Source organism: Pogona vitticeps, chromosome 2 (assembly GCF_051106095.1).
Source record: "Pogona vitticeps strain Pit_001003342236 chromosome 2, PviZW2.1, whole genome shotgun sequence".
In the NCBI taxonomy this organism is placed as follows: Eukaryota; Metazoa; Chordata; class Lepidosauria; order Squamata; family Agamidae; genus Pogona; species Pogona vitticeps.
Window position 1 is genome coordinate 19,712,164 of NC_135784.1, and position 26,016 is coordinate 19,738,179.

Genomic DNA, 26,016 nt, shown 5'->3' on the forward strand with positions numbered 1-26,016 from the left:
AACAGCATCACATGTGTGCTCTCTTTCTCCTCTGAAGAACACGGTGGCCAGGTTATTAACAGGGGTGAAAATATTTCATCGTATTTCCCCCACCTGAGTCGCCTTATACTGGTTACCTATCTGCTTCCATGTTGATTTCAAGGTGTTAACTATTACATATAAAGCCTAAATGATTTAGGCCCTCAATACCTGGCAGAGCGCCTTTTTCTACCTAGTTCTACCTGTATCACCCGTTCCAGTCAGGCCGGGCGGCTGAGGGGCCTAACGCCAAGAGAGATCTGAAGGGAAAAAACAAAAAATTGGGCCTTCTTGGCAGTGGCCCCTCACCTCTGGAATAACTTACCTGCATAGATCTGCCTGTCCCCCTCACTGAAGGCCTTCAAGACCAACCTGAAAACATGGCCATACAGGCAGGCCTTCCCTATACCCATCACCTAGCCTATTTTTTTCCCTTTTCCCTCTTTTTCTTTTTCCATCTTAGACTCTCCGATTAATTCAGATTTTACCTTTAGTTTATTTTTTATGTTTTACGTAAACCACCCAGAGTAGACCCATTCTAGATGGGCGGTACTTAAGTTTAATAAGACATGTGGACATGTGGAGAAGATGTAGGATCTCTTCTGACTGCTGTCGGTTTGTACTGCCAAAAACCTCTGTATATATTGTAGTCTTTCGAGACTAAAGGATTGCCTAACTCAAGTTTAATAAATAAATAACTGAAGATTCCACTGAACGAGAATTGCTTAGGATGTGAAAGCAGGAAAACCTATTTCAAGACAGTTTTTGGACTTGTAGCCTTGTGCTGCAGTTTTGTTCCAGTCCAGTTGAATCACACATACAAAAAACAGCTTCTTCCAACACCGAGTATATTTACAATATATATAGAAGTTTTTGGCAGTACAAATCGGCAGCATGATAGCAATCAGAAGAGATCCTACATCTTCTCCACATGTCCACAGTTATACACATGCACAATTTACACATAGCCCATCAGTGAGGATACTGCATCACCCCAAACACTACTTCTTTTAATACCCATTCTGCATGATTCAACATTTTGCATACCTGTCAAATATGGCTGCTAATTATTTTAGGACTTATTCTGCCTCAGTGTGGAAATTATCCTCAACACCCTGTCAGCCCAAGCAAGCATCTCCACAAGAAACATAAAACAAAAGAAAAACATAAAAGGGACACTGCGATGCTTTAAAGACAAACTACTTCATTTTAATGTAAGTTTTTGTGGAATATTGGCCACTTCTTCAGACATGGGTTGTAATACAGAGACTACATAGTAGAGCATTCACTAAGAGACACGAGTTTGATTGCATTTAACACCTATAAATGAGTCATGACCCCTGACTGGAATTCAATAGGAATGGATTCCTATATGCAAGAGAGTCAGACAAGGGTGCATTTTAAACCTTTACCTTTTCAATCTGTATACAGAACATCATATTCTGGTGAGAACCCGTGAAATGGCTCAATGGTAAAGAAAACATTTTTCCACACTCCTGCATGCTTCTTCTATGGTGACACTCTGGTGGTTGACAATATGTTAAGTCCGAACCATTAAGAAAACATTTCCAAAATTTCAGATTTGAAAGGTTCCTCTCCTGCGTCACTTCTCTGATGACACACGTATTCCTCACATTTGATATATCTCTTCCAGTGTGGAATGTATTCTCATTCAATGAATTTTGAAAAAAAATATTTCCCACACTCCTGGCATTTGTATGGCTCTTCTGTGTGAACTCTCATATGATTCACAAAGGATGAATTCTCAGCAAAACCCTTCCCACACTCCTGGCATTTGTATGATCTGTGTGTGCACTTTCTTATGAACTGAAAGGCTGTAATTCTGGGCAAAACATTTCCCACACTCCTGGCACTGGAATGGTTTCTCTCCTGTGTGGACTCTGTAATGCATCACAAGCTTTGAATGGTGGGAAAAACATTTTCCACACTCCCGGCATTTGTATGTGTTGTCTTCTCTGTGAATTCTCACATGATTTTTAAGATATGAATTTGTAGCAAAAGATTTCCCACACTCCTGACATTTGTACATTTCCTTTCCTGCATGGACCCGCTTATGATTCAAAAACTGTGAATTCCAAGCAAAACATTTTCCGCACTCCTTGCATTTATATGATATCCCTCCTTTGTGGATGCTCTTATGCTTCTCAAGCTGTGAACTGCAGGCAAAACATTTGCCACACTCCTGGCATTTGTACAGGTTCTCTCCTGTGTGGACTTTTTTTTTACTCACAAGCTGTGGACCACAGGCAAAAAATGTTCCACACTCCTGGCATTTATATGATTTCTCTCCTGCGTGGATTCTGAGGTGGATGAGAAGGCTAGAACTGAAAGGAGAACATTTCCCGCACTCCTGGCATATGTATGGTTTCTCTTCTGCCATGGACCCTCTTATGATATGTAAGGAGTGAACTGCAGGCAAAACATTTCCCACACTCGTGGCATTTGTACGGTTTCTCTTCTGTGTGGATTTTCTGATGGATGAGAAGGCTGGAATTGGAAGTAAAACATTTCCCGCACTCCAGGCATATGTATGGTTTCTCTCCTGTGTGGACTCTTTGATGAATCACAAGCTGTGAGCTCTGAACAAAACATTTCCCACATTCCACACATATGTACAGTTTCTGTTCTTTGTGGACCCTTTTATGATATAAAAGGTGGGAACTCCAAGCAAAACATTTTCCACACTCCTGGCATTTGTATGGTTTCTCTCCAGTGTGGACTCTTTGATGACTCACAAGCTGTGCACGGCAGGGAAAACATTTGCCACACTCCTGGCATCTGTACGGTTTCTCTCCCGTGTGGATTCTCTGATGGTAGAGAAGGCTGGAACTGTAAGCAAAACATTTCCCACACTCCTGGCATTTGTACGGTTTCTCTCCTGTGTGGACTCTTTGATGAATCACAAGCTGTGCATGGTAGGGAAAACATTTGCCACACTCCTGGCATCTGTACGGTTTCTCTCCCGTGTGGATTCTCTGATGGATGAGAAGGCTGGAATTGGAAGCAAAATATTTCCCACACTCTTGGCATTTGTGTGGTCTCCCTTTTGGGTAGGTTCTCTGGTGGCTCATCAAGTATAACATCTGATCTAAACATTTCCCAGACATTTCATTAATAATGCCCTTCTTTTCAGTGTGGACCCTTAGGTGACGCACCAGTGCTATCTTCATGGCAAACTGTTTTCCACACACGACACATTCGTAAGACTTGTCTCGGATACAGCTTTCTTCCTCCGTTTGGGTTCTCTGGTGCCTGGCAAGCTCTAATTTCTCCGTGAAAGTATCTTCACTTGTACTTACATTTTTCTCCCTCCAGTTATCTGCTGTGGAAAAGGAGAAATGAAGAAAAAACTGAACTGAAGGGAAAAACATAGGGGGAAATAGGTTTTGTGAAGATGTTGTGAAGGATTTTGAGGTGTAAAAGCTCACGTGGAAAGAAATCTGCAAGGATTTCAGGGCCATAGCAGTGTGTCCTTTTCATTCCCCCGCCCCTTTCATTCTGTCATCACATTTACAGATGTACTAAATAATTCAGCTTCCTGATTATTAAGGGATTGTGTTAAGTCTTTTTTCTGAAGGCTACAAAATGTGCAGTGTAGGGTCTGCATGGACCAAAAGCTCATTGTGAGTGAACACTGCTGCTGAAGCAAAAAAAGACTAATGCCTTAACACAAATGTACCCTCAATGTAATTTGTCAAGGACAAATCACACTGTGATTGCTGTTATACAACTATCGGATCATGCTACAGTGGGTATAGAACTGGATAAAATGGGATTATAAGGAAGCTATAAGACAGAAAAACGATACTAATATTTATCAACATCAGCAGTTCTGAAATAATTCGGAAGAGACATGGGGAGAAATAAATTGTAAAGTCAAAGTAACCCAGTCCCAAAAAGGAGAATGGCACTAGGTGGAGAAAATATGTAGAGTGAAATTATACAAGAATAGTGAATTAAATGGAAGTGTAACATAGTTTAAGTTTGATTGTTTATTGTCTTCTTATCAACTTAGATGAACAAGAACTTCTTTGGAAAATGGTGTTAAAATAATTAAAAACAAACAATAGAAAAGTAAAGCACATCCCTAAAAGCCTTGGCAGTCAGTTCACTAAATCGTCACGTCATCAGCCGGTTGCTTATTAACTACTGCCCCTACAATGAATCTGCCAGGACCAAAACCTCATTCCCTGTTAGAGGGACACATCCCTGGAATCTCCTAGTGCAATCTTGAAACCTTTAGCTCTTCAAACGTTGATGAACAACTATTCTCACCATGATCCCACATTGGCAAAGTTGGCTACCTTGATGGGAGCACATCTGGAGGACCACAGGTTGCCCAGTCTGGCATTACGGATCCCACAGTGGCTAGTGTGAGTTTGGATACCACTCCAACATGGAAGCATTATCATTTCTGTTATTGTCACAAGGCATTAATGCACTGGTAACAACAGAGATTAACGTCAAATGGAGAAATAATGGACCTTACCAAGAGAAGATACCGCCTGCCAGTTCTCTTCCATGACTTCTTTGTGGAGGGCCCTCTGTTCAGGATCCAGCAGTGCCCACTCCTCCCAAGTGAAGAACACGGCCACCTCCTCAAAGGCGACTGGTGCCTACATGAAAAAGAAAGCAGGGCTTCCTCATAGGATGCATAAAGATAACATCTTAAATCCAAAACAAAAACACACACAGCGAAAGAGCTACGAGGAATCAGAGACACTCCTTTGCTCGGATCCTGCAGTATACGTCTTACATTCCTAGCTGATCCACGAGGCAACAGAGTCAGAGAGATCTATCCAGAACGAGGGAATAGAGAGGAAAATAGTTCAATTTTGAAAGGCCTGAAATAACTCATAGATCTTAATCCATTCTTCAAAATTAAGAGAGAGAAAATCTTCCCCAGTTTCAACAGCCAGATATAAGAATATTTATTAATATAATCTTTGAACTGCAGAGTTGGGGAGATAGATTTCCGGCAAGGAGATGATTAGAATCCGAACTTCAGCTTGGTCGAAAGGGAAAAGGTGTTATAAAAGGAAAGAAAATAGAGAAGCATCCCAGGATTTATTTTTTTTTTTTAAAAAGGTAATATATTAGTAATAATCCATCTTTGCATAATGTTAAAGTTAATAGAGAGAGTGATTGTATTTGAAACATGCAAAAAGAGGATTTTGAAAAGAGGGGAAAACCTATTAGTATTACTGAAGAAGAAATAGAAGAAATTATAAATAAATTAAAGTTAGGGAGAACACCTGGAACTGATGGACTATTATAGGCATTCTAAAAGTTCCTCTTACCTAAGCTAAAAGTTCTGTTTAATAAAATTTTAAAAAGGGAAGCGTTCCCCAATCTTGGAAACAATCCCTGATAGTATTAAAATCAGATAAAGATGCGATGAATATGGAATCATTTAAGCTGGTTTCATTAATAAATCAAGATACTAAGATAATTATAGCCATTTTAGATAACAGGTTAAATAGTTTTATTGGTAAACATATTGGGAAAGATCAAAATGGATTTATACAAGGACGACAAATGGCAGACCTTATGAGAAGGGTACTTGACGTAATGCATACAGGAAATAAAACAAAAATCAACATAAAAGTGTTAGCATTAGATATTTTTAAGCTGTTTGATTTGGTGGAATGGGTTACATTAAAGATATTAATTGAACACTTTGGGTTTGGTACTCGTTTTAGATATACTATTCAAGAATTATTCTCAGAGAAGACAGCAGTGGTACTAGTGACATATGGTATAACAAAACCTCTATTTCTAGGCTGAGGAATGAGGCAAAGATGCCCTTATCTCCAGCTTTATTTGTACTGATAATAGACTTCTTAGCTAATGCAATTAGGGAAGATAAATAACAAGAATAGAGTATAAAGAAAAATAAATAAGCTTATTTGCAGATGACACATTATTGACAAATAATGATCCAATACTGTAGATTCTATTTTTGTTGTTGTTTAGTCGTGTCCAACTCTTCGTGACCCCATGGACCAGAGCATGCCAGGCCCCCCTGTCCCCCACTGCCTCCTATAGAGAGGAGTAAAGAGCATTTGAAGTCAATTAAAGAAGTGTTTGTCTGTGTGTGTATATGTGTGTGTGTGTGTGTGTGTGTGTGTGTACAGATAGATAGATAGATAGATAGATAGAGAGAGAGAGAGAGAGAGAGAGAGAGAGAGAGAATGTGTATGCACACACATACACAGACACACTTACTTTATATACTGCCCATCTGGCTACCAAGGTCACTCTGGGTGGTTTACAAAAAATTAAACATGTAAAATAATAATAAATATCATCAAAATATGAAAAGAAAGATATCAGTTATCAGGGGTTAATTGGAGTAAATCAGAATTTACGTTGTTAAATTATGATAAACAGGAGAAGATAAATATGAAAGGAAGATGTGAGGATACGTTGAATAATGCTATTAAATACTTAAGGGATAACAATTTTTAATTGGAATTTACAAGATATTATAACATTGAATTTTGATAATATAAAAAACAGATTAAGGAGCAGATAAAAGAATTCTAAAAATTAAGAATATCTTGGTCTGGCAGAATAGATTTTATTTTTTTTTATTTTTTTATTTTTATTTTATTAAAATAAAAATTATCTTCAAAATATTTTGTTTGTTTTGGATGTCACCTATAAAGTGAAAAGGAGTTAGGGGAATGACAATGATTAATATGTATTTTAATGGAAATAAAAGAGCAAGAATCAACAAACATTTATGGTACATACTACAAAATGGAGATTTGGGTTTACCCAATATGAAATTATATTATATAGCAAAAGAGTTGAGACATATTGCAGATATTACAACAAATAATAAAAATGTAATTTGGAGAGATTTTGAATTTTGTGATAAACAGGAGATTATAGAGAATATTTTTAAAAGAAAATGTTAAGAGATGTGATTAAAAGTAATACGTCAGTAAATTGCAAAGGTTATAGGGAAATATATTGAGCCCACCAATTTCTCCTTTGAGTCAAAATCAAGAAGTTTTCCAGAAAATCCTAGGAGGAAATTAGAGGTGTTTACTTGAGTCGGTAATTACAGTGGTGCCTCGCATAGCGATCGCTCTGTTTTACGACGAAATCGCTTTGCGATGAAGTTTTTGCGATCGCAAAAGCGATCGCTTTGCGATGTTCTCTATGGGTTTTTTTTTTGCTTTGCGATGATCAGTTCCCTGCTTCGAGCACCGATCATCGCAAAGCGATGATTTTTTAACAGCTGATCAGCGGTTTCAAAATGGCCGCCCACTGTGTTTTCGCACGGAATCCTCGCTTAAGAGGCACCGAAAATGGCCGCGCTATGGAGGATCTTCGCTGAATGGTGAATTTTAAGCCCATAGGAATGCATTAATCGTGTTTTAAGGCGTTTCTATGGGCTTTTTATTTTTGCATTGTGATGTTTTTCATTCTGCAGCGATTTTTGCGAACAAATTAACGTCGCAATGCGAGGCACCACTGTATTAGAGTAAAAGATTGGATAAGGAAGATGAATAATAGGGAGTGACCAAGAGACCCTGGAAGAAAAGTGAATTTCTTGGTTAAACATACTACAGTTGGTAAAGTAATGGAAAATAAAGGAAGATGGAAGACCACTGACAAAATTTTAGGAAATTACTGAAAAAAAGAGAAAAAACCAGAAATTAATAAAAATAGAAACGGGACAATAAGTGTAATATGTAAGATGTTAATAAAGGCAGGATATCAAACAATAGCTTTAGAAGAAGTATGGCAAGGAGATTTGGCTAACAAAATTAAAGGAAGAAACTGGAATAAAATGTGGAGTAAAAGAACAGTGAAATGTATTTGCGAAGGCTTTCACGGCTGGGATCTAATGGTTGTTGTGGGTTTCATGGCCAAAGAGCCCGAAAAACTCACAATAACCACCAGAACAGTGAAAGGTGTTTCTTGTAAAAGGGTTGAAGAAAATTATTATAAAATTAACACAGGTGAAACTGAATTTATTACTCAAAACAGGAGTTCCAAAATGAGGAAAAAAGAGTAGTTGGTTAATCATTTGTTATAGTCATATTACTGAAAATGAATTAATTCTTTTTTAAAAGATTAATTGTTAGAAAAATTAGGAGACTAATTGTAATTTTTATATGGAAGAATGGTATGAAGAAATGTAGACTTTAGGTGTTAAGGATAACTTGTAAAGTGAAAACTTTAAAAAGGAATATTGAAAGTTAATTATTTTAAGGATATTTGGGGTGTATTTATAAAGCACGCTTTTTTAAAAAGGATATGTCAAACTCCAGCACAAGATTAATCTTTTTGGAGAGAGAATGGGTACATTCTTTAGAAAGCTAATGAACAGTAATGAAAAGGAAAACAATTGTAATGAATATGTTAATATCCTGGTGGTAATGGGGAGTGCTGCTTGTATTACAGTTTTTTTAAAAAAATTATATTATTGCAAAATTGCATGTTTTGCATGTTTATAATTTTTAGTTTTTTTAAAAATTCAACAGTTCGAAGTGAACTGCACAGTTCGAGGGGACCCTATGGATCCGTAAGTCCAGTTCCTGTCCGGGAGGCACAGCAGGGAAACTGAACACCCAACATCTGGCATCTCCGCCAGATGCCTAAGCCATTGCGCTATCCAGCAGTTTGGTTAGGCTATTCTCCATGGGGGGGGGAGCACCAAGCTGTACCAGTCTGCTAAACAAGCATTGTAAACGCGGACATCTCCATTAAAAAGGAATGGCTAACTCAGGACTAAGGTGGCTGACTGCCTTCTCCCTACCTGATCTGGTTCTGCTCTATCACAAGGAAGAGATGAGGAAGTACTTGGTGCTGGCCTTCTTCTGGCCCCTGTGGGAGGAGACAAAGGGTGAGGAAGTCAGCTGCATTAACTCATCTCTAATTAAGATCACAATCCAAGAAATACTGGCTAAAAAATAATCCCTTTGAGCTTTAGAGGATTTACATGCTAGTAAAAGGCACTGGTTCCCGATCTAAAAATTGTGCCTCTTCAGGAAAGTACGTGTGAATGAAATACCAAGTAGGGTACAAGACAGGTTTACTCAATGAAAAGTAATGTTTTATTGACTAAAGAAATTTCTCCAACAGCTTTGATCTATTTATTCATTTCAAAGCATGAAAAGCAACCTGGGGGACACCCATGGAAAGCCACATCCTCACCCACCAATTTTCCCCACACATTTTCAGGAATGGATGGGAAATCTAGTGGATCATTTCTTGTTTCTCTGCCTATCTCCAGCCACTCTTTCCCATTTCCCATTCATGCTGAAGATTGGAGAACCGGATGTCTCAGGACGCAGAAGTCTACCTTCCCCGAAATCACTGCCTTTAGAAGGGGTTTATTTATTTATTGCTCTTATTTATAGGCTGCCCTTCTCCCCCCCCCCAAAAAAAAGACCTGAAGAGGCTCACAGTACTAAAAAGAATAGAATAAAAAGAGGTAAAATATACATTAAAAGCAATTAAACTATAATTAAATATGAATAATTAAAAACAGGTAAAACATTGAAAACTCTCTTAACTAAATGCCACCTCTCCAGCTGAGTCCTCTGCTCTTGCTAATTAAGCTAAATTCCTCAAATTTCTTGCTTTGTCTTATTTCTTATACTACCTTACATATCCATTACTTTTTCATTATGTCAAAAGAGGTGGCATTTGTGTTTATTTTCCTTTTTAAATTACAAACTGATATTTTCTTTTGAAAAGTGAAGGGTGACAATAAAGGAGACATGGGGAAGCATCAGCGGTTTCTTGGGAATAAAAAAATGTGGGTGATGGTGAAACACGCACACAGAGCTATGCACAAGGGGAATTTTAGTAAACACAAAAGAATTAATATGTAGCACAGAGTCACAATGAAGTAAAACTAAGACTGAAAGAAATGGGCATGTTTATAGCCTTGAGAAAGGAAAACAATGAGGTGATATAATACAACGATTCCATTCTAAAGGAAATCAACCCTGAGTGCTCACTGGAAGGACAGATCCTGAAGCTGAGGCTCCAATATTTTGGCCATCTCATGAGAAGATTCCCTGGAAAAGACCCTGATGTTGGGAGAGTGTGAGTGCAAAAGGAGAAGGGGACGACAGAGGAGGAGATGCTTGGACAGTGTCATCGAAGCGACCAACATGAATTTGACCCAATTCCGAGAGGCAGTCGAAAACTCCAGCTGTCCAGAGTAGCTGGAGGGTTCAGGCAGAGATAGATGCAGAACCACTAATATGGCTTTTTTAAATCAAGCTTCTTTACCAGGCTAGCTTGCAATTTGACCCCTTTGTGTCACCTGCCTTATTCTGCACCCCCCTCCCATCTTATACTTCTCACCTGGCTAATCCCGAAGACAATGAGCCTAGAATGGCCCATTTACTAAGCAGGGAGAAGATATGCAGACCATTCTAGGATATTTGTTTTTCCAGATCACCAGATAATCCTTTTAGTATAGGAACAAAAGAAAGTGGTTAAAAATAAGATGATTCTTTGGCTGGGCTATTCATGTCTTATCTACTTGATGGGCATCCCAGAGGTTTAGATTGTTGCAACATCCTTTAGATTGTTGCATTTCCTCTTGGGGGCCATGGCTCACCTTTAGACCTTTGAGGCATTTCTTCTGTGCCACTGTATTTAACTTATACTTGTCCTTGGCAAGTTATCCAATTAAAAACAGTCTTTGGCGTGCACATTGCAGGGACCATTGCTTTGGGGGGGTAATTTGATGGCAGAAACATTTTGGACCCCTGGAGCAAGGATCTGGGTGTTCCCATTCTACATGTGTTAAACCATAAAACCTACTGGGTGATGTTTCCTCAGTCATTCTCTCTCAGCCTGACTTCCCTTAAAAGACAGTACTAGTGAGGAGAATGGGATTAGGAAGACATCTGTTAGTACATGGGAAGAAAGCTGGGATACAAATAAAATCGACCAAGAAACAAATACCAATCCTTGAAGCACGCAAGGTTAGAAACAAAGTTTGTCAGGATCTCTGCTATACTGAATTTCACCCACTTGAACTGGATTTCAAATGAGTGAAAATGTCCCTTTTTGTATTAGGTGTCCTGGAAAGAAACTGAAGAACCTGCTGGTACGTAAAAGTCTTGAAAGACTCAAAATCAAAACACACATTTTAAATGTTCGTATATAGATAGATATATTTCAGCGGGTCATAGATGAAATCAAGCCTGAACTATCTCCGGAGGCAAAAAGGCTGAAACTGAGGCTGTCCTACTGTGGACTCATAACGAGAACAAAGGATTTGCTGGAAAAGACAATAATGCTGGGAAAGTTTGAAGGCAGGAGGAAAAGAGGAAGACCAAATATAGATGACCTGACTCTGTAAAGGAAGCCACAGCCTTGCCATTGCCTCCTTCCTTACAAGACTTGAGGACAGGGCATTTTAGAGATCGTACATTCATGGGATTTCCATAAGTCACGGATGACTCAATGGCAGAAAACGACAACAACAATGTACTCTTCTGTCCTTTCACAATGAAAAAATGCACACACCTTAGTATTAGATTAATCACAATATTACAGTCAAACGAGGATGGGTGGTTCTAAAATGCTCTGTAACCAAGGAAGCCTTTGAGAAAACTTGCTTATTCTTGTGGCACTTAGGTAGGTGTTCATAAAGGTACAGCCGTTCTGTAGCCTCTGTTTCTCCAGGAACCAGCTGCTACCCATAAAAGCAGACAAGGCTTCTATAACTCAGCCCAGATTTGAAGTTCTCTGTGTCTGGTCTCTGAATTTCCAAGCTGTTTCCCAGAAAAATCTTGGGCAGGGGAAATCATACAGCACTCTGAATTCACCTTATAACAGTTTAACATACATTTTTATCTGCTCTAACATGGGTCTGGAAGGTATTTCTGAATTAGCCTCCACCTCTGAAGTCAAATTCAAGAGAAAGCATTATAAATAAGAGAATAAAATTATTTCAAGTCGCCATATGCTGGAATATTTTTAAAACCTTGGCTATAGTAATTTGGATATAATAATGAGAACATCGGGCGGATCAGAGGTCCCACAGAGCTTCTAGTATGCCTTGGAACACACCACTCCAACACAGAAGCATTATGGTTGATGTTATTATTCCTGGTCAATATTTCATTGGTAATGAAAATGGTTCGCATCAGCTGGGGAAAGAGGGAGGTCTTACACAGAGAGGATAGCCAGTTCTCCTCCATGACTTCCTGGTGCAGCGCCTTCTGGTCAGGATCCAGCAGTGCCCACTCCTCTTGGGTGAAGACCACAGCCACCTCCTCAAAGGCCACTGGATCCTAAATGAAAAAGACAGCAGGGGTTTCTGATAAAGAGAACCTCCGAAAGCCAAAACAAGAAATAAAAAGAATGGCTGGATCTTACATTGCAGCTTTTAACCTTCTTCAATGCCTTTCTATAAGAGGACAAGTTTATGAATGGCTATTAGTCCCCTTGGCCATGTGCTCCCTGTTGGTATGGTTTTTAAAAAATATAAAATGTAACTGAAAGAGTTTGTGCACAATGATTTCAAGCACTATGATAAAAAAGAGTAAAAACTGTAAGCTCCCATACGTGTGCTTGTGAGCCAGCAGTTTAAAGAAACTAAAAAATCAGTTAGTGTTTGTTAAAAATAATAATTTCTTAAATTTATTTTTATTTATTAAAAATATCTGTACCCCTCCTTTCTCCTAGAAAAGACCCAGGCGGCTCATATTTCAAAAAGCTTTTACTGTTTAAACTTTAAAGCACATATAGAATACATTCACAGTGCTTTGACATTTGGTACTTTGCACATTAGCTTGACTTAAGTTAGTATACCATTCTTAAACTTGACATAGTTACTCTAACAGACAATCAGTCCCATCCTAACCATATCACATATTTCACCCTCTCTGACAGACTGCTGCTACTTTTTAATACATATCCTATTTATCTTATGTGTCCTATATATCCCCCTTAGCATCTATTGGGTGACACCAGATTCTGATTGGTCAGAATGCTTCACTATGCAAATATCACATCTCAGTCCTTCTCATATAAACAGATACACACATACATATGCACACTGTGTTGTATAATTACATTTTGCAAAACTTCCTCCAGAAAGAGAGACCTCTGAATCCCAGTTGCTGGGGAACAAGAGGGAGAGAGAAAGGGCTACTGGTGGCCAGTTGGCCTTGGGAGCTTCCTACAGGCATCCAGGAAGCCTCCGTGAGAAACAGGGTACTAGTGTGGATTGGCCTTTGTTCTGATCCAGCACAGCTCCTCTTACACTTTTAGCTGTCCCACAAGGAAACAGGAGTCAGAAAGATCTAGTAAGAATGAGACAATAGGGACAGGAATGTACAGTGGTGCCTCACATTACAACGTTAATTCGTTCCAGCAAAATCGCTGTAGAACGAAAACGTCATAATGCGAAAATAAAAAGCCCATTGAAACACACTGAAACCCTTCATTTCCAATGGGCTGGAAACTCACCATCCAGCGAAGATCCTCCATAGGGTGGCCATTTTCGATGGCTGTCTTGTGGGGAATCTGTCCCAGAAAACAGCGGGGAGCCATTTTATTTACCCGGTGGCCATTTTGAAACCGCTGATCAGCTGGAGGAAAATCGTCGTTTTGCGAAGAATCAGTTCCCGAAGCAGGGAACCGATCATCGCAAAGTGAAAAAAAAAACCATTCAGATCGTCATAATGCAGCTTCGTCATAATGCGGGGCAATCGTAAAGCAAGGCACCGCTGTAATTCCTGTAGTCGCCATATTCATTCAAGAAAAAACTCAAAACAACTCACAGATCCTGGAGCATTCTTCGTAAGTGGAAAAAAAAAACAACCAAAGTTCTTCCCCATTTGCTACAGACAGAATAGGTATTGCTATTGCCTGGAAGCAGAGCACCACATTATTACAGCCTGCAGGAACAACCACCCTCATTCATAAAATAGTTGAATAGACAGAGATTCAAATCTATAAAACATCTTTTAACTGCCTTCTCTGTACCTGATCTGATTCTTCTCCATCACAAGGAAGAGATGACAAAGTATTTGGTGCTGGTATACTTCTGGCCCCTACAGGAGAAACCAAAGGGGGTGAGAGAAGTCAGTCGTATGAGCTTGCCTCAAATGAAAACTACAATCCTAGAAATACTAGCTAAAAACTAAACCCTCTGAGCTTCAGAGGATTCACAGAGCAGTAAAAGGCACTGGGTCCCAAACTAAAAATGGTGCCCTTTTAGGAAAATAAACGTGAGTTAAGTGGCAAGAGGGGTACAAGACACAGGTTTACTCCAATTTTAAAAAAATTGAATAAAGAAATTTCTACAGCAGTTAACAATACTAAACATCATAATTTTTCTGGCCTGTTGGGCATCATTGTTATATACCAGTGGCATTACCAGTCAACAGTGGCATTAAGAACCACGACCACTGTCATTAACAAATGGAGAGACTTAACGGTTTGAGTACTCTAGTTTTCTGGAAACCCCAAGAACTCACCATCGCTAGAGTCAGAATTTAGGAAGCTCATTTGCTCACAATCACTGACATCACTTTCTTCGCTGTCTTCATATAAGAAGATATCGTCCTCACTTCCATCTAAGGCATTGCTAATGCCACATTTTTTGAATGACCGCACCACGATCTCCTCCTTCACCGAGTCCCATGACGTTTTCACCCATTCACAAACTTGAGCGAGGGCAGGAATCTTCATTCCTCCAGCAGGTGTCCAATAATGATTACCGGCAGCCGCCCATTTGTTCCACTCTTTTTTCATTAAGACCTTAAATGGCTTGCTGATGGAAACATCAAGAGGTTGCAACTGGCTGGTCAGACCTCTGGGAATTACAGCTAGATGAGTCTTCACTTCTTCGAAGCACTTTTTTGTTGGTTCGCTAACATGTGCTCTAAACTGGTCAAGCACTAATAAGGCAGGTTTTTTCTGAAGTCCTCCAGGACGTTTGGACCACACCTTTTCAACCCATGTTCTCATTCCATTTTCGTCCATCCATCCTTTCTCATGTACATGTACAACAACTCCTGGCGGAATCACTTCTTTTGGAAATGTTTTGCTTTTGAAAATCAACATGGGTGGCAGTTTGGTGCCATCGGCACAGCAGGATAACACAGTGGTGTAATGGGCCTTCTCATGCCCTGAATTTTTCACAGTGGCACCCATCAGATCTACAGTCCTATTAGATGGCACATCAAAGGTTAGCGGGACTTCATCCATATTCCCAATCTGGCCAATTTCAAAGCCATTTTTCTTCCTAGCATCAATAACAAATTTATGAAAGGACAGAAATTTAGATTCATATCCTTTTGGCAATTTTGGCGCAATTCTAGTTTTGGCCCGCGTAGCAAGACCACATCGCCTCATAAATCTGTAGCACCAGGATAGTGATCCTGTAAAATCCTGAATGCCTTTCTCTATAGAAATGCGTTTTGCTTCAAATATGATCATATTTGCCGAGACAGAGAATCCATTATTCTGCTGACGTATGATCCATTCCTTCACGTCCATCTCCAACTGTGGCCACTTTGCAGCAGCCCCACGGAAAGTATGCTTACTTTTATCAGCTTTTTGCAGCCGATCCTCCTGTTTCCTCCACTCTCTAATCATTTTTTCAGATGGATGAGGCCCAAAATGTCTCTCTGCTGCTCTGTTTCCATGCTCCTTCGCATATTGTACTACCTCTAGTTTAAAAGGAATTTCATATGCTAGCCTTTTCTGCTTTATCATCTTTGCACTGGTAGAATGAGTTACCGTACTCTAGTATTTTTCTGCAAGAAAAAAAGGGGCCTTTATTCATTCTGTCATCCACATGTGCCCCTTATTCATCCTGGCATCCATATGTGCCCCTTAACTGATATTGCCATCCATATTGTGCCCCTTTATGTCACCAGTCAGCAATCCAGCCAGGAATTCCTCTGTATTATGTTATTTACGGTATCTTCTCCCTTCCTCCCTGGGCGCTCTCTCCCCTGCCCCGTCTGGCTGGTCACATGATCCGGCTGTCCAGTAAGCGGCGCTGGTCCTACAGGGCTGCTATGGATGCCCTATAGAATCAGTGCTACTAATGAGTACAGAACCCAGCCGTGTATGACAGCTACATGGGCTCGGGGGGGGGGTCTGCTATTGTCTACAAATAGCACCGTTTTTAACAGTATTCGTTCCATAAGACGCACACACTTTTCCACCCACTTTTTTGGAGGAAAAAGTGCGTCTTACAGAGCGGAAAAAAAACGGTATTTCAAAGCATCCAAAATGGTTTGGAGATCAGCCATGGAGAAACATGTAGCACATCCACCAATTTCCCCCCCCCACATTTTTGGGGGGAAATACAAAGACATTACACAAGGTTTCCCCTTATTTCTTTGACTCCACATTGTACAAAAAAAAAAAAAAGAATCTGGTGGGATATCTCTTATTTCTCTCAGTCTGCTCTGAACTCATCACCTCTAGGTACAGTTGATGCTCCCTCTGGGTTCCCCCTGCCCGGCCCTCTCTAGCCAGTGATTCCTCCCCTCTCATTAATTGTTCGGCTATATTCTTCAAATCATGGACAATCTTTCTTGTTTTATTGGTGCTGTTTCTTACAGTACATATTCCAGTAATGGGAGATTTCAATTAACCTGAAATGCTTTGGGAGGCAAATTCTAACAAAGATGACTCTACTATGAAATCACTGGATTCTGTGCCTCATCATTTTCTCCCATATTCCCAAATTACAGTTCAAAATACACACTGAAAAGTTTTTTAAAGTCATCTAAAAGTGGCATCAAAACATCAGCCACATTTCAAGACTGCTATGCCTTCACCTGGCAGGGATTAGCAAAATTAAAACGGGGGGGGGGGAGTGGGGGCGTTTTTCCAGGCACACAACTGTAAAGGCAAGCCCGTTTGTTGCCTAATTCAAATACACTAAAGAAAAACTATACTAACAGATGCTGAGATGTAACATACTCTAAGGAATTGCCCACAAACTGAAATGAGGTGGCCTCTATCTGTGGGAGGAGATCCTTCTCACTGCTAAGAATATAATTGATGTTGGTGGCTTTTCTCACTTCTGCAACCCCAAATTCTTTCCCAAATATGCATACAATTCCAAGAGGACCTATACAGTAGGACCCCCCATATCCGCAGAGCATCGGTTCCAGTCTCCCCTATGGATACTGAAAAGGACGGATTCTAGCTAACACAGTCTGGTGGACCCAGGACTCCCCTGTACCTTTTCTCTCGATGAGGCTTCTATGAGTAAAAGATGAGTTGAAATCTTTGGTTGTTCCTCAACATGCTCAAAATGACCATCTCTCTCTCTCACACACAGATGCACATTTTCAATGGCTCTGCAGGTTTTCCTCCAAAGAGAACTAAGAATCCCTTTCCTTGTTTGCCTGGGAGTAAGTACTGAGAAAAGATAGGAGGTGAAGTCATTTGGCTTGGGTTAGCATCCTTCCTCCTGCCTGGTCAACCAATCCAACTGAGTTTTACAAGGACGCTGTGGAACCTAGCATAGAGTCTGATTCCCCCTAGTGGCCAGTTCTAATAATTACAACTTGAATATGGCCAGTTCTAATAGTTACATTTTAAAAATCTGTACAGTACTGTATTTCTATTTTTTCCCCATGTAGTCTTTTTAATATCTATCTTTTCAGACCGTGGATAAGTGAAGCAGCTAATACTGATACCATGGATAAAGAGGTCCTATTTTAGTTCATGAAAATGGCCGTAAGACCTGATCTCATAATTTTATTTATTTATTTATTCTATTTATATCCCGCCTATCTGATCATTATGACCACTATAGGCGGCTTCTGTAAGACCTTCTGTAAGTATTGCCTTGATTATTTTAATGCTGAATCTTACTTCTATTTTTAGCAGGCAACGTGTTACAAAAGTAAAGCAGAAAGGGGAGCTTTGAAAGGTGCCCACTGTTTAACCCTTATCTTTGGAAATAAACTAAGGACATGAAGCTTTAGCTTGTTTCCTGAGCAAGTCCTTTGAAATGAAGGAGGCTGAAGGTGCAATTAGCTGGGAGTAGCTGTCAAGTGTTCCTTCCATTTGGCATTAGAGAAAACTTTTTCCTCTGTGCTTCATTGCTTTACAGATCAAGAAATGCCACCAGAATTTCAAAATTCCTATTTTCCCAGTTGAATATTTGCAAGTACCAGCAGCAGAGTATGGCACTTCCCGGCTCCCCTGAACTTCTCTGGGGCAATTTTTTAATGGCACTGATCATTTAGCCAAATGAGATCATTTCAGGAACAACTGGAACTAGTTAATGGCCTTTGTATGGTTGATGAGCACATATTTCCCTTTAAAACCACAATTTTAAAAAAGGGGCATGAATCATGTGACAGGTGAGGTGCATTTGGCCAGCCACATTCTTTGGCTCTCAAAACTATTCAGCAGAAAGAGGGGGGAGGAAATGCCCAGTTTTGCACTCTGCAAAAGACAAATTGCAATTCTAGCAGACATGATCCTCCCCAGAAGCAAAGTTCATGGTCCTGCAGTGGAATTCTCTTCCTACCCGATAAAGTCATTTGCTGGGTGGGTGGAGGGGGTTGCAAAATCATTTAGGAAGCAAGTCAGTCAGATTGGACCCTCAACTTGAATGCTTCCTAAATGATCTCCCCCGTGCATAAGCCACTGCAGGATCATGGCCAGGCTTTCTCATATTTAAGGTTTTACCTCTGAAGTACCAGTCCTGGTTCAGAATCGTCTCAGGTAGCTGAGAATACAAAACGGGTAGAAGAGCGTAAGAAGAAGACCTTAAAAAGTTCTCCCCCCACCCCCGTATCTGTCTTCCCTTCATAAAAATCCCAAGTCTCCTTATTGGGAGAGAGATGGCCTTTGAGCAAGGCAAAGAAAGAAATAAGCCTCTAACCTGAGAAGGCTTTCTCTCAACACAGAAACACAATCTCTTCTCTGCCTTAAGAACCCTGTCCTGAAATGCAGGAGGGGAAAAAAGGTCAGACTGTGCAAAAGTGACTTTTTGGAATACAACGCCTGGCGGGGGTTGCCCAAGACTTGGTAGTCTTGAAGTCATGCTTCTATGCGTTCTCCAAAAACAAAGGTATTATCTCAAAGGTGCACTTGGTGGGGACACAAAAGAGGGCTTCCTCTTTTGCTGCTGCCAGACTTTGGAACTCCTTCCCACTGGAGCCCAGGCCGGCCCCATCTTTGCTGCCCTTCCAAAAGCAGGCAAAAGCCATTTCTCTTCAGGCAGGCCATTCCCGAGTGGGAACTGGCAATCGAGTGGACTGGCAATTTGGGAGGGTTTTTTTTTTTTCAGATTGGACTGCTCTACTTGGCTGCTTTTTAATGTGATTTTACTAGGTTTTTTTATTTTACCATTTTGAATAATATACACTTATGTAATTCCTGTTAAACACTTGTCTTTTTTTTTTCGTTTTTAGCATTTAAATATGGCTGTCTTAATGACGCACATTGCATTTGGGCCCTTTCAAGGGAAAAGGCGGGCTAAAAGTATTGTACCTAAATAATAAATTAAATATGATTTAAAGTGGTCTAATGCAGTTATCACCTGAGCTTTAGCAAAGGAACGGGCGGGTTTATGTATAAGTCCCCGCTTTGAGACTCAAGTTGGAGAAGGATTCCTCCGGGGGCCTTGCGTTTGAGGGAGTGCTCGGAGGTGGTAGTGGGGTCTATGACCTTTAATATATTCCCCCAAGCGGGAAACGCAGACACAAGCCTACCTTGCAAGGCGATTGTGCAAAGCCAAGCCCTTGGGGGGAGAAAAGGGCGCTTTGCAATCCCCAGAGCACGAGGAAAGCCCTCGTGGTCCCTGGGGTGTGTGTGTGGGGGGGTTAAACCCTCCCCAAATCTCTGCGCGACCCCGCCCACCTCTTTTTTTCTTCCAGTCGGAGGCAAATTGAAGACACGTGACCACAACAGCCCTCCTTCCCGCGCAAATCTGCCCAAAGGGAAATCAGCCGGCACTTCCGGCTCCTTACGGACAGGCGGCCCTTTTGGAGAGGAGGAGGAGGAGGGAGAACGTAGAGCTAGGAAAAGGGAAGAGGAGCCACTCCCCTACGTAGGGGAGACCTGAAGTGCAAACAGCGCGCTTGCCTTTTCCCCTTTCGTGACTCCATGACAGTTTTCCCGGCATCAGGAAGAAGAGGGGGTGGGCTTTTTTTGAGGAGGGGAGCGCAGAGCTCAGATAGTCCTTACCATGTTTCTGGGAGTCGAGGTCACCTAAAGGTCACTACATTTGTCGTGAGGGATTTTTATTTCTATAGGTGTGCCCTGTTAACTTTATGTGGCTCTATCTGTGAGGATTCTCATTCAGTCCCAGTGATTCATGGGCAACTGGACGTCTTTCGTATTAGGTTGAAATGTTGGTTTAAATCTGTGAAGTGAAATTGGGGAGGGGGGGAGTGAAACCAACGTGGAGGATGTTATCAGGGGGCCTCCCACCCACTCGCCTCAGACTGAAGCAGTCACTTGGATGAGTAAAGAAACCTTTCACCCCTAATAGGGAAAGAGTCCAGTTGCCATGACTCGACGACTCCCAGATATATGTTGCTGGATGTTTCACTCGCTATCAGGCTTTTTTTTAAAAAAAAAGGTTTTCCCCCTTTTGCACAGTCTCGCCTTTTCCTCCCCTGCATTTCGGGATACCCTAAGGGTTAAAAAGGCAGTTGTAGTTTTTTTTCAATAATACCTTCACTTTTTAGGCACTTCTCTGAGTCACGTTTAAAAAGGACTTTTAAATTTTAGTGCAACATTTTTGAATCCCCATTCAATTTTTTAAATATTTTTCCTGCCATATATTCCTATTTAAAAATCCAGCTCTCTGTAAATACGTATTGGAGTTGCCACAGAGAACGTGGAGCAAGATGTTTTTCTGCGGCTCCAGAGATAAGAATTCCAACCAGTGGCTTCAGATTACAAATTTTGAAACTGCACAAAAAGATGTGGGGCCCTATTTTGGCTCCCTCCCTGCTTTCCCTTTTCCCCTTCAGGAAGATGTGGGCACACCTGGAGCAGCAATGTTGCCAGCGGGTGGCCCATTACTCGCGCAGCCTGAAAGCCCCCTGAAAGCCCCCTGCCGGCTGCATGAGAGGCAGGAGACGCATCCCCAAGGGAAGAAAGAAGCCTGCCTACCCCACCAATCCAGGGGAATCCAGTACAGTACTTTGCGTGTCTTGATTCACATTCCTTCCCACAATTTGGTTCCATGTGACCGATTTCTGCCATTATGCCACCAAGGGAAGAAAGAAGCCTGCCTCAGTGTCCCACGCCAATAACCCAGGGGGAAGAAGACAAAACCTACCCACTAGCCAGTAATCAGCCCTTCAAACACCCCCAAGGCCACATCTACTCCAAACACCTCTGTGCCTGGTGGCAAACTAAAATACATCTTTTCCAAATGCCTCTGTGCCTGTTGGCAAACCAAAATAACTCAGTGCCATCTGCCTCAGATTCTGGTAGCAGATTAAAATACATCTCTTCCAAACCGCCTCTGTGCCTGATGGCAAACTATCCAGCTGTCTCCGCCACTTTCCTGGGGGACCCACTTTGTGGTGGTATTAACTCCAATGTCCAAAATTCAAACTTTACCAGACTTGGAGGGCCTGTAGAGAAGAGTCAAGAGAACCGTCCCTGCAAATTTTATGTCTCTAGGTGCCTGGGGGCCATTTTATAGCATTTTAAAGTAAAGATAAAGCAACAAATTGATAGGTGATTTTTTTCTGTCATCTTTTGGGGTGTTTATCTTTAGTTATTGCTCAAAGTAAAATTTTCAAGAAATTGTGAGAAATTTAAAGAACAATGTAAAGATCAAGATAATTCAGAGAAAAATGAATTTAGTTATTTATGCATAACAAAAAGAAATACACACAACAAAATAAACCTCAAAGATGTTTCAGTTGTGGAAAATCTGTCATTTTATCAAGGATTGTAATGCTCCTATGTATAGATTAAACAAAAATATTTTTTATTCTAAACAAGCAGAAAAAAGAAAAGAAAAACATAGACTGAGAGAAACAAAATGAATATAAAAGAAAAAAGGTTTTAAAGTAATTTTGAAAATGAAATAAGTTTAATACAGAAATATGACAACGCTTATATTCAAGTATCAAAGATGTTGTTTGTAAGTTGGCTACATTAGATGAAGAAGAGCAAATTAATACAGTACAAGAGAAAAAATCAGATGAGAATAGTTACAGATGTGGCATCGCAGATATGCTCACAGTGGTTCAAATGCTATACTAAATCTACAAAAGCATTATTTAGCAACAGGTAAAGAGAAAAGTCCATGATGATAACTTGAACAGATTTATAAAATGTATTTTTTACAAAAAGGAGTAACACGTTCATTTAAATCCACTAAAAAAGAAATAAAGTACTAGAGTCAATACATAGTGACCTGTCTAGACTAATTAATTTTTCATCATTGTGTAGAAACAAATATATTTTAATTTTTGTTGATTTTTCAAGATGTAACTTATTTACTGAAAGAGAAAAAGTCACTTATGAAATATTTTTAAAAGATGTCACTTAGTAAGCAATACATTCGAGAGAAAAACAAACAGATAATGGTGATGAATACATTAAAAAAAAAATGAAAAAAAATCTTAAACTGCAAGGAATTTTCATATGAAGACAGTTGCTTATATTCCTAAGCAAAATGGATTAGTGGAAAGAAAACAAAGATATATTTTAGAAATTATAAGATGTATGTTAGTGGATGTTGAATTACCAAATATATTTTGGGATAAATCTGTAATGACCACAACATATCTTCAAAACAACTGCAAACTAAACATAATATAGAACACCATATGAATTATGGCGTGGCAGAATACCAAGTGTGAAACATAAAAGAATTTTTGAGGTCAAGCTTATGCTTATCTCCCTAAAGGACAAGACATAAATTAGATTCCAGAACTGAAGGAACTATAGTAATTAGATAAGAGCCAAACACCAAAGGATATAGAGCTGTGCTTTTGGAAACAGGAAAGATCAGTTTAGACAAGTAATTTATTTTGATGAATTGAAGAAAAATGATTAAAAGAAAACTATACTAGATAACTTTGAATAAAAAATAAATACAATTGACCACTCATATACATAATAATACCAATGTCTTCAAAGTCTGGTTCAGACAAAATTAAAAAATGAAAACCACTACAGAAATAGAAGAAGACAAAGATGGAGTTGTTGATGATGTTGAACTGGAAAGGCCCTCCAAGCCATCAGATTTTCCAGAATAATCAGTTAAGATGCTTGCTTTGATCTAATCTTGGCTGAACTCCTAATCAACTGTTTTACCTTGCAAGCTCATTACTTACAAATACAAGTGAATCAACATCATGGGAAGACATTGAGCATATGTCAACGGAAAAATTTATGAAATGGAGAGAAGCAGCAAAGGAGGAAACAGATGCTTTGCATAAACATAAACATAGACTTTAATGCAACTACCCAATGGAGAAGTTGAAAGATATAATGCAAGATTAGTAGCTAAAGGTATTTCACAAAAATATGGTGAAGATTATGATGAAGTATTTGCTCCTGTTGTGAGAAACAGCAATATAAGATTGCTTCTCAGCACAGCAGCATCAAGAAAAATGGAAGCAAAGCATCTTGATTTAAACACAGCATTTTTTCATGGAGCAAAAAAAAACAACAACAGAAGAGTTGAATATGCAGCAACTCTCAGGTTTTGTTGATTTAAAAAATCCAGAATTTGTTTCTAAGTTTTAAAAAAGATGATATAGTCTTAATCTAGCAGCTAGAGTGTGGAATGAAAAACAAAAGATGCTGATTCAACAAGGATTTCAACGAGGTGATGGAGATCAGTGTGTCCTCAGCAGCAGAATAGACATTTTGCTTATATATCCTTGCATATGTTGATGATCTCTCTCTTTTTTTTACAACACGTAGTGAACAGGAATATAAAGAAATAGTAGAAAAGCTTTGTTCAAAAGTAAATTTGGGATTTGGGTGATGTAACTTATTAAGTACAGTATAGAAATTCAAGAAGATGTAGGCTGTTCATATTTCTTAAATCAAAAACAAGACAATTGAATTGATAGAAGTATTAGGTCTTAAAGAATCATATGATGTTGCAATACCAATGCAAACCGATTTTCTTAAAGGTAAAGGAGAAAGAAAAGATGCATCAAGTGTAAAAAATATTGTAAATAAATAAAACAGAAAGTAAAATGTTACCAAATAATACTTACTGAGCAGTAAAGAGGGCCCGAGTGTGATGCAATTAATAGAGTAATGGACTCTTATTAACTCTGGAGACCAGGTTTCAAATTCTTGCTCACGCATGAAAACTCACTGAGGTGTGGAATTGATAAAGCCACTTCTTACATTGAAAGCCCTGTTAGGATTGCTATAAATCTACTTTCAACTTGATAGCACAGAACAGCAATAAGCAAATTATTATATCTGATTATAGCTTCCAGACTAGATATAGCTACAGCCTATTGCTATTTTAAGTACAAAGTTAAGTGCACCAACAAAAAATGATTGGGAAGCAGTTAAGAGAATAGTTTAAGGAACCATAAATTTTAAGTATAATAAACTTAAACTTAGATACAATATATCAATCCAGGTAAGACTGGAGACAGTTCAATAAAATAAATTACTGTACTGGCTATGTCCGGGGACACAGTGATTTCTTGGGTAAGTCATAAGCAAGCTATTATAGCCTCGTCCTCTAGGGTTTGGATTTATTGCAGCAGAAGTTTGTAGAGAACTGTTGTGGTTAAGAAAACTGATGGAAAATTTTGGAATTGAAGAGGAATAATCTATCAAATGAAGAGAAGATAATCAAAGTTGCAAGTAATTAACGTGAAGTAAAAATATGCATACTAAACATATGAACTGGTTGAACTGATGCAACAAGGTATAATGAAAATGGTTTATTGTCCAGTTACTGAAATGACAGCAGACGTTTTAATCAAACCAGAGAATGTTTTCAAAAGCTATGGAAGAAAATGGGAATTGTTGAAAGTGATACATGCTGGGTTGAGAAAAGGTGTTAATATATTGCATGTTATTACATATATGCTGTTATATACAAGTTGATTTCAAGGTGGGACAGGGGGAAGCAGAGTGTACCTGCCCGTCAATGCTGGATTTTAGAGAGGTAATCTTTAACTCAGAACTGTAAATAACGTCCCATGGCAGGAGATCCTTATAGGAAAAGGAGTCCAGGATGGGCGGGAGTTTCCACAAAAGGATATTTTAAAGGCACAACCCTACTGCTTATGTTTTTTATTACAGTATTCATTTGATCCTCTTTACTAGTCATTGTTATTAGCTTTAAAACCTGTCTTTTAATGATGTAAGCTGTCTTGGGTCAAATAGTGGGTGATGGAATCCAAATGGTGATACACCCCAGTATCAATGCAATGGTGTGAATTGTGGCAGAACATTCCTAATAATCAACAATTTCATGCTTGGATCCCTCACTATGCACCCATTTGCATCAATTAATAATAATAGTTACAAGCAGCAAATCCTTAACCACTGCAACTTGCATTGTTGCACTTAAGGCAAGCATAACTCACCAGGAAGATTCTGGCTACTAATTTCATATTCTGCTCAACTCTTAAGCACTTCAGCTTTAGATTTCTTTCATTCCAGCAGCTATTTACTCTTTGCTATTATGGATTTAGATTTGTCTGAAGATCTTGTAACTTTATCCAACTATATACTAATAACATACCAGTCAAAGCAGATGGGAAATATTCACCAGGAACGTTATGTATCAGGAGTCAGGAAAAAAAATTACTGAGTGTGCTGTGAGTTACTTTCTGCTCCCACTGTAATTTTAATAAACGGAGTAGTTGGGAATGGGTTTAAGGTTTCAAGTGTTCCTATTATACCTCCTAATCTGCTGAGAATTCTTCTCTCTTTCCTGAAAGGGGCTGAGCTTCTGGACATCAGAATACTGTATATCCCTTGAACATCTCAGGATCATGGTTCAGCAAACCCTCAAATGGG

General features: G+C 39.5%; 2 protein-coding genes across 3 annotated transcripts in view; both read right to left on the reverse strand.

The window, feature by feature from the left end:
- The window catches only part of LOC110070281 (uncharacterized), a 52,094-nt gene extending 36,332 nt beyond the window's left edge, over positions 1 to 15,762 (reverse strand). For both annotated transcript variants that reach the window (XM_078388218.1, XM_078388217.1), the window contains exons 1-2: positions 14,520 to 15,762; positions 14,026 to 14,093 (exon numbers count right to left, since the gene is read on the reverse strand). In XM_078388218.1, coding sequence (XP_078244344.1) covers positions 14,026 to 14,093; positions 14,520 to 15,762 — 1,311 coding nt within the window. The remainder of the gene's footprint in view (positions 1 to 14,025; positions 14,094 to 14,519) is intronic.
- LOC110070025 (uncharacterized) overlaps positions 1,206 to 26,016 on the reverse strand; it is a 38,255-nt gene continuing 13,444 nt past the window's right edge. The window contains 4 exon segments of the mRNA XM_078388296.1: positions 1,206 to 1,825; positions 1,827 to 2,410; positions 2,412 to 3,082; positions 20,073 to 20,076. Of these exon segments, the coding sequence (XP_078244422.1) occupies positions 1,687 to 1,825; positions 1,827 to 2,410; positions 2,412 to 3,082; positions 20,073 to 20,076 (1,398 nt within the window). The 3' untranslated portion in view covers positions 1,206 to 1,686.